At 39.3% G+C, this 17,423-nt stretch overlaps 1 protein-coding gene across 3 annotated transcripts in view; it reads right to left on the bottom strand.

Annotated features, from left to right (window-relative positions):
* TRRAP (transformation/transcription domain associated protein) overlaps positions 1-17,423 on the bottom strand; it is a 79,902-nt gene that overhangs the window by 60,256 nt on the left and 2,223 nt on the right. For all 3 annotated transcript variants that reach the window (XM_074158805.1, XM_074158806.1, XM_074158807.1), the window contains exons 3-21: positions 15,564-15,674; positions 14,914-15,018; positions 14,203-14,286; positions 13,421-13,477; positions 12,663-12,788; positions 12,271-12,348; positions 11,971-12,059; positions 11,170-11,266; positions 10,669-10,807; positions 9,718-9,796; positions 8,592-8,826; positions 7,511-7,838; positions 7,291-7,388; positions 6,441-6,635; positions 5,710-5,901; positions 4,660-4,825; positions 3,190-3,446; positions 2,162-2,362; positions 1,061-1,212 (exon numbers count right to left, since the gene is read on the bottom strand). In XM_074158805.1, the coding sequence (XP_074014906.1) occupies positions 1,061-1,212; positions 2,162-2,362; positions 3,190-3,446; positions 4,660-4,825; positions 5,710-5,901; positions 6,441-6,635; positions 7,291-7,388; positions 7,511-7,838; positions 8,592-8,826; positions 9,718-9,796; positions 10,669-10,807; positions 11,170-11,266; positions 11,971-12,059; positions 12,271-12,348; positions 12,663-12,788; positions 13,421-13,477; positions 14,203-14,286; positions 14,914-15,018; positions 15,564-15,674 (2,789 nt within the window). The remainder of the gene's footprint in view (positions 1-1,060; positions 1,213-2,161; positions 2,363-3,189; positions 3,447-4,659; positions 4,826-5,709; positions 5,902-6,440; positions 6,636-7,290; positions 7,389-7,510; positions 7,839-8,591; positions 8,827-9,717; positions 9,797-10,668; positions 10,808-11,169; positions 11,267-11,970; positions 12,060-12,270; positions 12,349-12,662; positions 12,789-13,420; positions 13,478-14,202; positions 14,287-14,913; positions 15,019-15,563; positions 15,675-17,423) is intronic.

Here is a 17,423-nt window from a genome sequence, read left to right as displayed (position 1 = left end):
GCTCAATCATGAGCATCGTCTAGTACTTAATTAAAGTTTGCTCTCGATATCTAACTCCTTCTCCACCTCCCGTTTTCCCCTCACTTTGACAGAGCTAGACCAGTTCACACAGTCCATACTAATTTTGTCAACCACTGGGCTCAAACATGATGGATAGCTCAATTTCATGGGAACATTTAAAGGCAGTGGTTCAGCAGAAGCCACATACGTTACCACTAACAGGAACACAGCCAGCACGCGGCAACTCAATTACACAATGCCAGCTTCAATATTTTGACATTTTTCCCTTTTTAAAAATGACATTTGATTTTAATCTTGAAAGATTGAAACATTATTTATCAAATCACCACCCAACAAAACCTATTCGTTGCAAAGCTGCATTTATGTGAAGTCTAACAAGTCCAAGTTATAAAAGCTACTATACTGCTTAGCTACATTTACTACACTGCAAAAGTTGAAGTCAGCGTACACTTTGTGGGCAAAGATGTCAAAGTTAGCTAAAAGCAATAAACTCATTAAGTATCTATGACTAAAATGTTAAAAAATGTAAAAAAAAAAAAAAAATCAATAAAAAGCCTCTACACTAAGAGAAACATTGATTACATGTGTCACTGTGCTATATCTTGGCCACTAAATGAAATTAAATTTTGTATCTCTCTCACTTCAGTAAGAAGTTAGATGTACATGCAAAGCACCACAATCTAACTTAACCTTTAAAACACAATTAAGCACCAGAATGCTCCAACCATTTAAATGTATTAAACTAAGATTAATTTTTTTAAAAAGTCTGATCATATCTAACAGATTATACATTGGACTGCGATTAGGAGAAGAAAATTAAAGTATGAAACATTAACACATGTCACCAGCATTAAATAATATGCTGACAAAATTCCTCTGACTGGAGAGTCCTACGTTGAGCTAAAAGGAAGCTGGACAAACCCATGGTAAAAATCCCATGAAGAACACGTTGCCTAGACTAACCACTGCCTCTAATTTAGGTTATTCTAAAGACACTATAAATTTTACATACACATTTATGTTTAAAGAATTGTCATACTTGGGATGTGCAAGAAGTTGGTATAAAGCATGTTTATTATCATCCAGGCTCATCATTGCTACTAGAAAACACTTGATTACTTCCCACGCCTGCCTGCGGTAATAGGGCTCTGTGTTGGCACTCTTCAAGCAGTCCAGGGCAGTCTCGATCGCCTGTGATGAGAAAAAGACAGACAGTAACCAAACCCCACTTCTTAATATTTACAATAAGGTGATTAATCAAGGGAACAGTATCTTTAATACTTATTAAAAGTAACTTTAAATGTATGTGCAATTTGGACGGCTTAAATTAAGATATGCAGAGAATGCCTGAGAAAGCCGACTTGAAACCGATGGCATTTACTGTGCTTGTATTAATGCGAAGTTTCATGGCAGATATATTTATTTCCACAGTCAGAAAGCATTTGAAGTCATGAGTGAGGTACACCTTCATTCTCTCTCTCCCCCAAGAAAATTTTCCTCACCTTCCCTGCAGCAATAATTGCTGTTTCTAATCTCTATAGACTGTAGGTATATAACGCGTTCATAGACATATATAAATGGTATCAAAAATGTTCAGTCTTACAAATTAACTTTGTCATATTTTCCATGCAAATCAAGAGCTCCGTCATACATGATGAAATGTCCCTGTAAGCAACTTCTGAACACTTGATGGAAACAGTACTGCTCTTCTACTTTGCAAGAAGATTTATTTAATGCACTTGAGAATAATTCAAATAATCTCTTAAAATATGAAAGCAATGAAAAGGGAGGGTAGATCTTTTCAGAAAATTTCTATTTTGCGTGTATATAAACACAGCTAGATACTTTCTATCCTTCCCAAAAAAAGAAAGGAAGAAATTAAAAACAAATGAGACAGGTGTTATTTAAAAAACACATCAAAAATGTCTCAGAGTGCACAAAATAAGTAATTTCAATTCCTGATCAATGGTAAATAAATTCTAGCCATCCATGCTTAAACAGGATTATGCAGAAAAAGGCTCTGTTAAATAGAAGCGGGCATTTTCCTTCTTTGAAAGGAAAACCATCTTTCTGCTTACTGAGTGAACAGCAGTCATCCCACCCCTGTCTGAATAACCCTGCCAGCATCCCAAACCCTTACCTTCTCCATCGGGAGCTGGATGGATGCTTTGCAGTCTGAAAATTCAATTGTGATACTGGGTCCTTGGATTTCTGTGACAACGTATTGTAGTTTCTGCGATTCCTTTAACATCTTCCTGTTACTTCCACCGAATTTCCCGAGTACGCGGTAAGCCACGTGGGAGATGCTGTCTGCAGGGTTGCGCAGGGTGCGCCACAAAGCCTGCACGGATTTGAGATGCTGTATGGTCAGACCAGGCTCACTTCAACATTTTTCAAGTTGTAACGTAAAAAAAAGTCACAGAAAACATTTATTCTTGTATCTGGGCAATTGATCCCACACAACTTCCAGAAAATACCTATCCAGATTGAATAAAAGCAGTCGCAGTTCAACAACAGTTCCAGTGCTTTGTACCAAGGCTGTCCTAAACGCAGCTTTACATCAGATTACTGTGATCAGCTGCAAAATCTTTGCCACATTGAAATGTAATTTCATGTTTATGACTAATATTAGACAAACAACATTATGAATTTTTAAAAATAAAAAAGCAGGCAAGTTAAGGCTGAAGTGAATTAACCTCAAAGAGACAGTTTTTAAATATAAAAAGCAAATAAAGTAGATTTTATATTTAAAGGATAAACAATATGCAAGCACCGTATTAGGGGAAATAGCCACATTTTAAACATTGTTCTGAATTTCAGCCACATCGTCTTCCCTGTACATATGACATCATACAGCTGTCAATCATGATATGCTGAAGGTAACTAGCTTTTCTTGTTTGTTTTTTAAAAAATTAACAAATGCTAATCATTTTCTGTACCGACTCATCCTGAACGTAGTAATATTCTTGCCATTGAGCCCCAAGTCTTAACTTCATCCCTCTAACTGGGGATATGGAAGAAACGACTGATTCACTTCTACGTTTTCAGACGGGTATGGTTCTCTTGCCAGATTTTTCAAGTTTGTACAACCAAAGGTTCACATGGATTTCTAATAATATTTAGCGAATCCATGACCTCTTGTGGTGTAACAGGAAACAGCACCGTTACCTGCATCAGCTCAGCTCGGACGGGCTGGATGTGATCGTACAGAAAGTCTGGCTGCAGGTTGTCCACGCACAGCTCCAGCGTCCGCAGGCCCTGGCTGACCAGCGTCTGGGACCCGTTGAGAGCCGACACCAGGGGGTCCATCAGCATCGGCAGATACGGCAGTAACGAGCTCAAACGAACCGGCACCGTCAGGCAGAGCTCCACAAACAAGTCCTTCATGTGCTGCTTATGAAGGCCGCTTTGCAACATATTAAGCCCTGAAAATGATTGATAAGTTATAGACTCAAAGGAAAAAGACAGTCCACAGTGTATTGTTATAAACTGCTATTTCCTGAATTCAGAATAACCTGACATTTTTAAATTCTGTACAGCATATAGCTCTGTAAATAGCGTATTTACAAAATAAAATACCATTCATAATGATAACTTACACCTAAGGATTTATGCAGTGAGTGCTTTTGTAGCTACATGCATATATGCATATACGAGAAAAATTATATCTATGCATATTCTAAAATTTAACACTAGACTCAATAAAGTAGCATTTGAACACAGCAGACGAAAAACCGAAAGATAATTTGACTCAAACCTCAGCCTTGTATCAAAAAAAAAAAAAAAAAAAAAGAATCAACACAGAACAAATTGTTTTTAAAATATCTGGAATCCTGAAAAGAAACATTAAATGAGTTCAAGTACATTCACTGTCCCATACAGACTAAACATATTCTGTAACTTATTTTTCTCCCCAACGAGATTTCATATATCCCATAAACCCAGCCAGCACTTCTGCACTGGCACAGATTTTTACATAAGGATTCCCAGAAAACACACAGATGGTCCCTAGAGCCGTAGATGGGGGCACAGGATTTCACATCCCTGAACTGTTCCGATGAGCTTTGCCTTAGGTTTAAATAGTTCCCATTTCCTTGTGCATCCTTAGTCTCTCTGGAACACAGTCCTTGCGAGCACAAACGCTCAATTAATCAAACTGATTGTTATTTCCATTTCTTTTTGCCTGACACCACTGGCATTTCTATTTCTCACACCCCCAGCTGCAGAGCCACCAGAGCCGCTCTGGAACATCCTTCCCCCCGCGGCGGCGAGGGCCTGGCACCGCTGCTCCTCTGCTACTGCCACCCGCAATGCTCCGTGCTCACAACATCACCCATAGCAAAAAATAAGTGAGAGAAACAACAGAAAAAACCCCACAGCCCCACACCAAAAAGCAGAACAACGAGCAGCAGGAATTGTGAAGCAGCCAAAGCTATGGAGCCTGAAGCAGCTGACAGGAAACGAAAATAAGCCAGGTTCTAGGTATCTGATCAACTGCTAAGCAAAAAATCAGAAGCTACTTATCAGGGCTAGGGCTTTAGTTTTGTTTTGTTTTAATTGCGTAACTTTATTACTTTATTACTACTATTTACATGAAAAGACCAGAAACTGGGGTGGGGAAAGAAGGTATTGTTCTACCTTGCAGTAAGTTTGGTAACAGCGGCAAGAATTCCTGATACAGGAGATCGTGACTGCCTCCTCCGATCGAGCGGAACAGCGCTCTGAGCAGCAGGAAATAGTTATAGGGCTCTTTGGCAGTCTGTGCAAGTTCCATAGAGCTGTTCACAATCTTGTGCAAATGTGGCTATAAAAAAATAAAGCTTGGAGATTAATTGAATACCAATTTTACCATCGTTACAAGAGTTTAGCGTGAGGCGTGTGCAGCAGAAATCAGATGTGTCCCAATGACAAGAGAAGACATTTCACAACATTAATTTATTCCAGATCTAACTTAATCACTAATTCTTAATTTTGGGGAATGCTAAAATTTCATTTTGAAAGTAAACTTTTACAAGTAAAACAATGGTTACAGAACTGGTGGCCTTTCTAGAGCAGAGAACAGTAAGTTTGCGAGAATCATTAAAAATAGTTGATAAATACGAGGATTCTCACAATCATGTGCAAACAGCAACAAAATTAGGGATTTTATTAACATCTAAAAGCTTTCTACATTGCTATGCAAATGCTGCAAATAGCCTTCATCATTCAATTAAATTGTCTACCCAAGGCCCAGATCATCAATCCTGCTGAAACAAAAACCACAACAGAAGCGCGAAACCGTGCAGGTAGTAAATCACAGCCTTTAAATTGGATCTCCAGCCTATAAAATCCAAATGACCTTGATTCTGATGACAAACGAGAAGAATTTAGGCAAGATTATATGAATACTGCTTCACATTACTTATGAGTGTTGCTTCATATTGCTTTTACCTTTCAAAGAATCTGGAAAATTAGTAGTCCCTACTCCGGTCTCCCCAGAAAACGCGTACTGACCTAATGCCACTGTAACAAGGCGTTAAGCACAGAAACCATTGTCACAGTTACCTGTATCTGAAAGGGTGTTTATTCTAAGCTAGAAGGAAAAGACTATCAAATGTTAGCGTATAACTCCAAGTCTCTTCAGACATCTGAAGAATGTATTAAGAGTCAAACCAGATTTTTTTTGTTTTTAACACAAATGACCTTTACCTTCAGCATTTGTTCATTTTCAGCTGCAAATAGCGAAACTGAGCCAAAGACTAACTTGAACAGCTTGAGATACAGATTGGAGAGTTCCACGTTAGAGCCCATTTCTGGCAGCCGATCCAGAAGATACTCTACCAAAATCGTTGCAAAGAGGGCAGAGGTAGTAGGGTTGGCCAAGAAGGAGTTGGCTACAATCTGTAAAAGAAAACCACAAAGGAATTGTTGTTGCTGTAATGAAAAGAACAGAGGGATAGATGCACTACCCATTTAAAACAAAAAACTAAGACAAACTGTTTCCCACTCTCCACTGCTACCCAAGTGATTCAGGTCATCCTCAGTGGTAACAGCCATCCATATAACTTAAGCATTCAAGTTCAAAGCTTAATTTTAAATGTGTATTATAGGACTTGTGTCCTGTGAAACAGCAGGTCAGAACATTAACACAACAACCTGAACAAAACAGGAACTTCACAACGTTCAATACTTTTCAAGAATAAAGTCCATTCATACCTTCTAAACTCAAGTGCTCGTGTTTGGATTGCATCACTTAGTCTGGAAAGTTTTCTCAAAAATCCATCTTTACAAAGTATTTTTTATAGACTGCTTCAACTCTTGCACGCTAATTTCAACATTATTATTTATAATTCCGCTTCAGCCTTATGTATTTCAAGGCATAAGCTGTTTTCTACAGGCTGTTTATTATCAATTGAAAAAAGTAAACAAAAACATAATACCTGAAGAGCATAGTTTTTTGAGATTCTCTCCACCATATACGGAACAGTAGTTTGAAAGATTTCTTTGAAAGTTAAAGGGTTCATCATTGTGAAGACACCAGCAAAATGCTCCAGAACTTCCTTTTCCTCTTTCATTCGGACTGTCTGACAGTTTGCTACACGAACATACGTCTGCCCGTTGCCTGCTATTTGGACCTGCGGCAATTTAGAAAACACATACATTGGTTACAGAATTTGAATAACTTTTTCCCACTATTTTTAAAGTACCTTTTGAAAAAAGCTAAGATTTTACAGGTTTCCCATGCAAGCCCCATACAATTACAAGCTGGGCACAAGAGCCACCAGTGACAATAAAAATACTAAAATAGAGTGTTTCCAGCACAGATTTTTAAACCACAAAGTCAGAAGTGGGAAAAGACAACAGGAGGAGGTACCAGGGTATTTGTAAAGTTACTTAATTCCAAATCAGGTACATTCACATTTCATCAGTACTTTGTGTAACTCCAGAAGATAAACATAGCCATGTGAACACTCCAGCTGATAGCTAAACTACCTCTTTGAATAAAAGATTTAATCCGCTACATGAAAGAAGTATTTTTAGTCTCTGCTGCCTGCATAAACACAGACTCTGTGTTCTTAACAGCTCTTCAGAAAATAACTTGTTCCTTGCAAGTGGTTAAGTACTTTGAAATTCATAGAATTTCCCAACAGCTGTGGTCCCGCAATTAAAAACTTAATGAAAATATGCTACACGTTAAATTTGTCTTTTAGCTGACACATAAATGCTTATAAGAAGATCTAACACATAGTAGCTGTGTAAATAGAAGCGCTATGCGGGCAGGTTACATACCTGATAAATATCTAGAGCTTGCATTGCATATTTCACCAGTTTTATATAGATTTGAGTCTCCTTAGGTTGCAGCTGCTTATTGGGAATGAATTGTGCTTCTGAAAGAAGATAAAGAATAAGACAATAGTTAACCATCAAAAATACTATTTGCTTTCACGCTAGAGAGTTTTAATCATAGAATTACAAAAGATAAAGGTAATTAAATATTATGCAGTTTTACCACCAGGAGCTTTGCATGATGTTATGCCCCATGTGATTGTCTTGACACCACAGACCAAAGTTTTTACTAAGCTTCGGCAATCTGTGACCTGGAACGTCTGTTTGTCTTCTTTTTCTTTCTCCCCTTGTTTTTCAAAGACAGGCACCGGTGCAGGGGCCACAGGAGTGGCGGGGGCAGGAGAGGGAACAGGGACGGGCGCTGCGTTGGCTGCTGTGGGGACTCCGGGTAACGCGGCGTCAGCAGCCCCGAGCTCAGACTGGGGCTTGCATTTCTTAAAAATCACAGAGAGCTGGTAGCGGGCGATGGTGTGAAATTTCAGAACAAAAACCTAAGGCACAGAGGAAAGGCAAAAGAAAGAGCAGGGAGGGGGAAGAAAAAAGAAAATAAGTTTCTTCTTCAAAAATCATTCCAAATTTGACAATACTAATACTTCAAGTCAGCACACTGAGATCAGTAACATTTACAGCTAATTGTTTCTGAAGTCATTCCAATGACAACAAACATTTTTAAGGGTATCAACAAAGCAGTTTGGTTACTTTTAAATTAAAAGTTCCAAAAGTAAAAACTAGTAAAACCATCAACTAAAAATTTATTTCTCTACTATTCTACTAAATTTAAAATTAAAAGCTATTTGAATTCATTTTTTAAAATAAGACTTGATATTTCAGTATATAAATATTTACTATTATGCATAAAAATCTCCAATATTTCAGATGTATGTAATGTATGTCAGATGTACTAAAAGACGTTTACATTAGAGGTTTAAATTTTAGTTATACACAGCTTATCAGATTTAGAAAGCAATAATCAATCCTGCAGAACACTGGTCCCCAGCATTTCTGCCTCTTGGCTGATACTGAACAAGGGACACACTGCACAAGGTTTCAGTTTAAAATTTTCAGATTTTCAGATCTGAATTTTCAGATTTTCAGCCCTTCTCTGCAGTATAGAGGAACTACAGAATGCAGACTGTTTCTACACATTCTCATTTGTGAAGAAAAGAGAAAGTAAAATGTGATTGACAGCATACTATAAAATAGGATACTCAATTTATTATCGAATGTTTTAAACGGATCAATACCTCCAGCATTCTCATAAGAATATCTCTACCGTTTCCATTTTCCTGCTCGCTTTTGGAGCGGATACAGTCCACCAGGTTCAGCAGCAGCTTGCAGGACATGGTCTGGATGCTGCTGGGCAGGGACTCATCATCAATGTTCTTGGCGAACAACTGGACGGCGAGGGAGAGGTCATTGAGCGGTAGATGCTGCCGGACGTGATGCACCAGGTCTGCCAGCGTGCTGTACGCCAGCGGCCTTCAGCAAGGACAGGAAATGAAGACAACACAGTGAGGACTATGAAAATCATTGTTAATTGGACTTAACCAATAATTACCACCTGGAGCTATTTCCAAGATTCTAAATCCAAATTTTCTTTTTTCATATGCAAATCCAGAGTTCACAAGGCTTTTTCAATTACACAAGAGAATTATAACCTGTACAGTCTCACCAAAGACGCAGTCCCACAACACTGACACCACCTCCCTGGTCCTTCCTCCTTCTGAGAACTGATACATTTTAAAAATAATTTATTTCTAAATACTGGCTTTAAGCATTCAGTAGAGCAAATACTTCTAAACCTAATACATGTTGTCAATAAGATACATTTGATGCTTAAGCAAGAGAAAATAATTCTCCTAGTTCACATTATTTTAATTTGGCCAGCAAAAGCACCTAAAAAGTAGCAGACTATTGAAGACACAGAAACTAAGTATTCTCCCCATTTATTTTTTCAATTGCAAATGAGTGTTAAGGTAGTTATTGACAAAACAGTTTAAATCTCATTCAGATTTTCCACTGGACACAAGATTTAGGCAGTTTTGTGAAATATGGGGAAAATACTGAGTTGTTTCACTGTGCCCACTGTTTGGGTTGTGCTCTGCAATTCAAACGAACGAACTCATTTCCATTCACCTCTTGATCTCATTTTGCCCTACGCTCACACTACCACACTGCACCATCACAATGTTAAACAACGACCACTCCCTACAGCGGCAGAAGCCATTTCAGTATTAGAATCTAATAAAATTAGTTATTTAAAGCAAAGATTTAGGGTAGTATACAGACATTGTTGTAAATACTAATAAACCTTGAAAGAAGCCAGCCCTGGCAGGCACTCAGATAGCTATTGCAAACTGTCTGTCATACCTCAGTGTCTCTCGGGCAGTGTATCCGGAGCCAATTAGTATAGATTCATCAAACAGCTTGTCCATACATGGAATAAATTCTGTAATTAAAAAAAAAAATAATAAATGAAGACATTCACTCAGGTTTTGTTCACTACCCAAACACTAAAGTTCAGACCTCTCTCCTCTATTGAGTTTTGTTGAAACTGGTCAAGTTCAGAAGTTATTAAGGAGAGGCTGAGAAACGTAGAACAATTAAACTAATTTCTTCAGAAAAATAGCCGAAGAAACAGCTTTCCATGTGACCCCAATACTAAATTCTAGAAGTAGGAAGTGTGCTATTTTTTTTGGTGAGCTCACAATAACTGTAAGACATCCCACTGCCCCATAACTGCTCTTAGCAGAGGGAAAAGAAAGGGGACCCCATAGTAAAGATGGAAAGACAGAAATTAGTATTTCACAAAGTACACTCATCTCCAATTTTGCAATTCTGCCAAAACAGAACATATCCACCCAACCTCGTTAATTCAGGCAGACCAAAAGCAGCTTTCCTCTGCTAGAGGCAAACGCTCGGAGCTGAATCAAACATGGTATCAGGTCTTGACAGCACTACTTGCACTCAGGTCATCAGGTTAGTATTTTAAAGCATCCACACAACTGTAGGCACTATTACAAACCAACACCATTTTTTATCATCAAATTGGTAATTACTTGGAACAATAGGTATCTGGAAAGCTAGAAAAGCCACTTGTTGAGCGTGTTATTTTATTCCAATGATTTTATTTTTTTTTTTTAGAGAAAAAGGAAAAAGGCAAATCAAAAATCACAACCACTCCCAAAATGATCAAAGTATGTAATAGTCCAAAACAAACTGTAAGCAATATGCCTCAAATACACAGAATATGCCTCAAATACACAGAAATGCTTGAAATCTTTCTGGTTTACAGATATATTTTTAAAGAGTGCTACATACGGCTCCTCAAGTCTGTTGTCAAGATGTGCTTAGCAGCAATGAGCAGCTCCTTGCGGAGGTGTGCCGTTTCGGCCGGGCAATTGGAGAGTAACTGCAACATCCCCTTCACCATTTGCTGAGAGTATTTAGCCACTAATTCCTATAACAAAAATTAACATGGATACAATTATTATGACTATTATTATTATTATACTTCAAAGCTATGCTTTATATTTGCAAAATAATATTCAATTAAAAGTCACTTGTTTCTCTTTAAGAAGTCCACTTGCAAAAATAAAATACAACAGCCATTCATAAATGCCTGGGGCCGGGGGAATGGCCCGTTTTCACTCTGCATTCACAGGGGAACACTCCTGCCAGGACAACCAAGCGCTGCCCTGTCTTCACCTCTGCTCCTCTCCCACCCCTGACGCACTGCAGTCACACTAGTCACCGCCCTGCCGTACAGCAACTAGAGATCTCTTGTACCAACAGCAAGAAAGCAATAAAAACGCTACCTACCTGGTAAATTCTTATGATGTAAGCCAAAAAAGACAACGTTTTAATCTGAGCAGCAATAAAATCGGCATACAATTCCTTGTTATAAAGTTTGTGTTGCCTGAAATTAAGTTGAACAGCAGTTACCATTTTGTTCCTCTGTAATACCTTCACTCAGAAAATTCACAGAAGTTTCAAATTACATCATCCTGTAGAGAGGTTCTTGCTTTGTAAGGGAATAAAATCCTCACAGGACAGCCCATTTTCAACAAGCTCTGCCATTCAAATTCCCAGCACTTTATGCTCTCAGCAGAACTGCACGGCGCTGGGGCAGCCGTACATTTCAGCTCCCTATCGAAAGCCAGGCCAGTTCAGCAGCAGCAAACACTGCGCTCCCCCTAACTTAATTTTTTTTCACCCAAACTATACCGTGGAAGAGCAAAAGTGTATCACTGGTGGTAAAGACGAAACGACAGCAAGTGTCGTAGCTAACGTGGGCTCCACCACATACATCTGTGGCAACGCAAATTTCTGTCAAACTCTACTTTAAAAAATGCATTATCAAATAATAAACGGGGATCTACTGCACCACTATGGATTTTATCAGTGACATACAATGGAAGTGTTCAGATTTGCCAATTACTTCACCTACAACACTTTGATAATTTTAAGTCAAATAATCATTGCTACTTTTGAGATTAAAAGCAGTTAAGAATAGAAGCAAAAATCACAGTATATAAGACAAAAATATTTTGGGCAATACTGAATGGCAGGTTTAAGTAGTTTATCCCAAATATCGTCAAAATATTGTTAAAATGTTCTTACCTTGCTTGAGCAGAAACCTGTATTATAATAGTGTTCATGATCAAGGGCACAAATTCAGCTACTACATTATGAATGTTCAGTTTGTAGAGCTTAAAAAAAATAAAGTATTGTTAGAGAAATTTACAAGTCCCAGTGAGAGCTCATCAGAAAAAATTAAGAAATCTCAGTGGCTTATTTTTAGACCGTATTTTAATCCTAAAAATGTTACATTAATTTTTACTAAAATGTTAGCCAGCAGAAGTTACACAAGTCATTCAGTAATAAAAAGTATTTACATGCAAAATACTGCAGTATACTAACCTGATACATGAGAACAACAATAATAGGGAGCTCAGCCAAGACCTTTAGAGATAAAGATCCTCTGGGAATTATAGAATGCTGAAAAAAAGAATACAGGTTTTATAAACAGTTCAATTATTAATTCAAAAAAGCATCTGAAATACATTTTTAAAGAAACTGCTCATTTTAACAGCACTGTATTTAGTGATAATAACGTTTAAAGAGCACAAAACCATTTGGTATTGTATTAAATAAAACTCCTGTAATTACAACTGCACAGAAAGTACCTGAAAAGTTTCAATCAGCTTCTACCATAAATCTTGATAAGAAAGACAAGCGAAAAGAAAGCCTATTGCCTTTGCCTGCCCTTCTGACGTGGGGTACTGTGACATAGTCAGTCTCACAATACTCACTGTTCTTGTCTCGCTGTCTTCTCGCTCGGGGTTCACCTTCACCACGATAGTTGTAATCATGCCAACCATTTCAGGGGTCGGAACAGTGTTCTCCGGAATCACCTGAGGATTCTCAAAATACCGATTCTACAAGCAAAGAGCAGAAGAAAGACATAATAATGCTAGAAATAGTCAAAAGGCATTTATCTCATTAGAACTCCTCCATACCATCTTTCCCCACAAGTTAGTACAGCCGGGTTTTAATTCTCTGCACAGGAGGTTTACGCTGCAGTCTCCACCAGGAGCACACGCATGCCCTGCAGTTTTCATGCCCCTACAGCAAGAAGCTGAAAAGTGTCCTCAGCCAGGAGGTGCTTTGTTACGGAATCCAAAGAGGTACTCTGCGTCAGGGAGGGAGAGCAGGACACGGCCCCCGCAGAGATGACAGGCACTGAAGAGCTCTCTGCTGGGAATTACATCCAGCACCTCACCCTTCCCTCGACAAACCCACACGGACACCCCTGCAGTCGGCTGGCCAGTGCTTCGTTACAGACATGTGCCTCCGCTTTCTTGTAATACTGTGCTAGAAACAGAAGGGGTTCTCATTCAAAGTCTACGTTTCTCCATGTTTAGATGTATTTTTGTTAAATATTTTTATTAAAACGGTATTTACTTTGTATCACTAGATACAAAAGTAATTATGTTAATCTCTTTTAAAGATTAAATTAAGAAATAAAAACTAGTTTTCTGACTACAGCAAGGGCAATAAAAAAGCTTACCACAACTTTTGGAAGTTCCTTGTAAATCTGTTTCACAAAGTCCAAAAAATGATGGATCTAGGAAGGAAGAAGTCAGTTTACCATAAGGAAAAAAAAAATTGACAATTTTAGAATCTCTGTATTAACAGTACAATTACAAAAAAAATCTTTAGTCACCACTAGAATATATTTTTCATGACATTTCTAAAGAACCTGAAAGCGTTCTCCTATTTCCTCCTGTTGTGCCAATATTAAGTCGAATTGCACTTGGCAAGAATCCGATTTACCTATCATCTCAACATAGTTCCAATACAAAATTATTAGAAATCATTACCATAAACCAAGTCCCAGGTGGAAATCAAGGAAAGAAAGCAACAGAATAAAAATGCAAACTTTCAAATACTCCTCCATGAGTCACAGGAGAGAAGCCGGGGGGGGCTGGGACTGGGGGGGACACATGACACAATCATGATATTCCTTTTCCAGGATTCTCCCTTTCACAAACTAAAAAGGCACCAATTCTCTTCCCTTCTGTGGGCATTTTATTCCTCAGTCTAACCATATTGCCCATAAACACTCACAGCAAAGCCAACCAGGCTGTAGCAGTTTGTTCCTTCTCAGGGGTGCCAGCACTATGCAAACCTCTTAAAAATTATGGTAAAAAAAATAAATAAATATATGGTTACCACAACAGGTCAGCCAACATAAAAGGAAACAACAAACAAACAAAGCAATTGAACAAAGTAACAACCGGGAAGAGGCTGGCAGCAAGTTCTATGTACCATACAAGAGCTACAACCTACCTCTTGAGTGATTGCTGGCCGGAACTGTTTGTGCAACTCAATAATTATTCTTAAGCAAATCAGGACATTTTCTTCATTCTCCGTCTGAAAAAAAGAGAATCTTTAGTGAGCCTACTGCTGCGTTCCTCAACTGCTCCCTAAGGGCTTCAAAACTGCAACATTACACTCATCTCAGCAACCTACAAGTGCCCCATTAACAGGAATTTGCATGGGCAAGACGCCTTTCCGAGGTACGGCTAACGTTAAATTCACCCCCACCGGAACAAAAACCACAAGTTTCAGCCACTCTGTACCCTCAGACCCGTTTCTAACACCCCACAGCCAGAGACACCTCTGCACAGAGCAGGTTATTTTCCGTGATCTTCAAATGACAGTGTTTCCAACTCCAAGTACGAAACAAAACACAGTCCATAGAATCAGGTGTCTGCACTTATGTACGCCAGAAAAGTGTTCGTGAAAGGAATCCTGTCCACGATGAGAACAGCTCCTTGCATTTGTAAAATCCAAGTTTCTAAAGGGCAGAAGAGACCGTGCAGAAAACCTGTAGGAATTAAGATCTCACGCCGGGGAAGCCTAAAGCCCTCCCCCTCCTGCTCCAGACGCACAGCTATTGGAAATCCTACCCCCACCAATTTTTGGACATGAAGAAAGAAGGGAAAAATCTTTCTGAAATTTGGAAACAGTTAGAAGAGAAAAATAAAAACAAAATACCTCTAGAAATCTAAACATCACAGACAGGATATTTTTGGTATGAAGACGAAGATGTTCATTTGTCGGTATTCTGTGAATTATTTCAAGCACCAGCTTTCGGAGTTGCTGTAAAAAAAGAAGAAAAGAAAAAATAAAGATATGATAGAACTTTTAAAAAAGCCCACAAAAAACAATTGGTTGCAACATCTTTTCAGATTAATACTTCTGCATGCTTGAAAAGAAAAAAAGCCATTTTACTTCATATAGGCATATGTGTATATACAAACATATAATGCTTTCTACTACCCACATATGGGAATAAGGCAAATTTAACAAATTCACATCTGAAAAATGCAAGTTATCAGACTTCCAAGGAGCTCAATTTTAAGTGTTTAATGACATAGATCAACCTCTGCTTTTCATTCCACAGTAAAGTCAGGGATTTGTAGCAACGTGTCGCATTTCAGTGAGAAGCCAATTCTGATGCATCTGGGTTTGCCTTATGTTTCACAGAATTCCAGAATTGCAAATTTTATAAGTAACTTATTTAGAAACCGGACTTTTCCAATTTCACTCCAAATGACAGATGTCTGTTTAACAACCCAGTCTATACATAAACCAGCTCACTGGGTTAACCAAGCCCTGCCCTGAGCAAGCTCCCCACGGCTCACCTGCGCCGGCTTCTCCTGCAGGAACTGAACTTCTCCGTCCTGCAGAAAGGTCAGAAACCTGGGGATGATGTGTTCCAGGAACGTAGAGTATTGAGGGGATGATGTCACATTCTAATTAAGGAAAAAAAAAAAACAAACAAAAACACACATCAAAAAGTGAGGAGACAGGTGTAATAGACACTACGCAGATGAAGTGACGTTCAAGGCCACTGCTGAACGTTTCCAGTGACTTTTTAATCGATTCAGCGGTTGTGCATCTGCTGACACTACAGAGCACTGCTACTGAAAGGAACAACAGTGAATGCAAATTAAGCTCTTTCCTCCAATCCCAGTGGACTATAATTAATTTTTTTTCTATTTTAACACTGTCATCTCACATAGAAAATAAAATTGGCATAACATACAGCTATTTTTAATGGGGAAAAAATACCACAGAACAGCTGTAGATGTTCTTGACAAGGAATACTGACAGCACGCGTTTCACTGCTCTAGGATTCCCAAGACTTTTCAACCACTGATAAATTGAGATTTTAGTTATTTCTGCAAACGTGTACATGCATACACCTCCCAAACTGAGCATTACTTTCCACCGGGAAAATGATCTTGTGCTACTGTCCGCTGGTGAAGCCAGAAGCAGTGCTAGAGCAGCAAGGTTCCTGCATCTGCCTTAAAAACAAATCTAACTCGGCCATTGTGAGGTGTATTTGGAAACTGCTGCGGTTCATGTAGGTGCTGTCAGGCAGTTCTCTGAAACGTATGTTACACAGAAGGTACAAATAAGAATGCAGCATTCTTTTGAAAAATCTATATAGGAATTTCAGGGGGTTATTCAAATTATTCCTTGAATAAAATAAAAGTTTTATAAAGCCATCTCCTTTTCTAGATTTCCACTACCATTCTCTACTTCGAGGTAAGATTTCATAACACACAAGCATAAATCGTATGACATTAGGCACTGCACAAAGTTGTTTTATCTCAAGGGCTAACAAGAAAGCCGACAGATATCATAAGGGCACAAAACCATTTTAAATGCACGTGCTGGCTTTGCCTGGGATAGTTAATTTTCTTCCCAGTAGCTGCTATGGGGCCGTGTTTGGGTTTGTGCTGAACCCAGCACTGATGGCACTGGGATGGTGTCAGTACTGCTGAGCAGCACTTACACACAGCAATGGCCTTCTCTGCTCCTCACACCAGCGATGGGCTGGGGGGCACAAGGAGCTGGGAGGGGACACAGCCAGGACAGCTGATCCCAATGACCAAAGGGACATTCCAGACCATATGACATCAGCAATAAAAAGCTGGGGGAAGAAGGAAAGGGGAGGGGTATCTAAATTGGAGAGATACAGATTTGATGGGTGGACTGTTTGGTGGATGAGGAATTGGTTGGGCAGTCGCATCCAGATGGTAGCGGTCAATGGCCCAATGTCCGGATGGAGATCAGTGACAACTGGCATCCCTCAGGGGTCTGTATTGGGACCAGAACTGTTCAGTACCTTCATCAATGACGTGGGACAGTGGGATCAAGTGCACCCTCAGCAAGTTTGCTGATGACACCAAGCTGTGTGGGGCAGTTGACACACCTGAGGGATGGGATGCCATCCAGAGGGACCTGGACAGGCTGGAGAAGTGGGCCCAGGTGAACCTCATGAGGTTCAACAAGGCCAAGTGGAAGGTCCTGCCCCTGGGTCAGGGCAACCCCCGGTCCCAGCCCAGGCCGGGGATGGAGAGCAGCCCTGCCCAGAAGAGCTGGGGGCTGCTGGGGGGGAAAAGGCTGGCCATGGGCCAAGAACGCACACTGGCAGCCCAGAAAGCCTCCCATGTCCTTATAAAAAAGATGGAGACACATTTTTTAGGAGGGCC

The sequence above is a fragment of the Numenius arquata genome, chromosome 14 (assembly GCF_964106895.1).
Source record: "Numenius arquata chromosome 14, bNumArq3.hap1.1, whole genome shotgun sequence".
Lineage (NCBI taxonomy): Eukaryota > Metazoa > Chordata > Aves > Charadriiformes > Scolopacidae > Numenius > Numenius arquata.
Note: the sequence above shows the minus strand (reverse complement) of the source record. Positions and strands in the feature narration are given on the sequence as shown.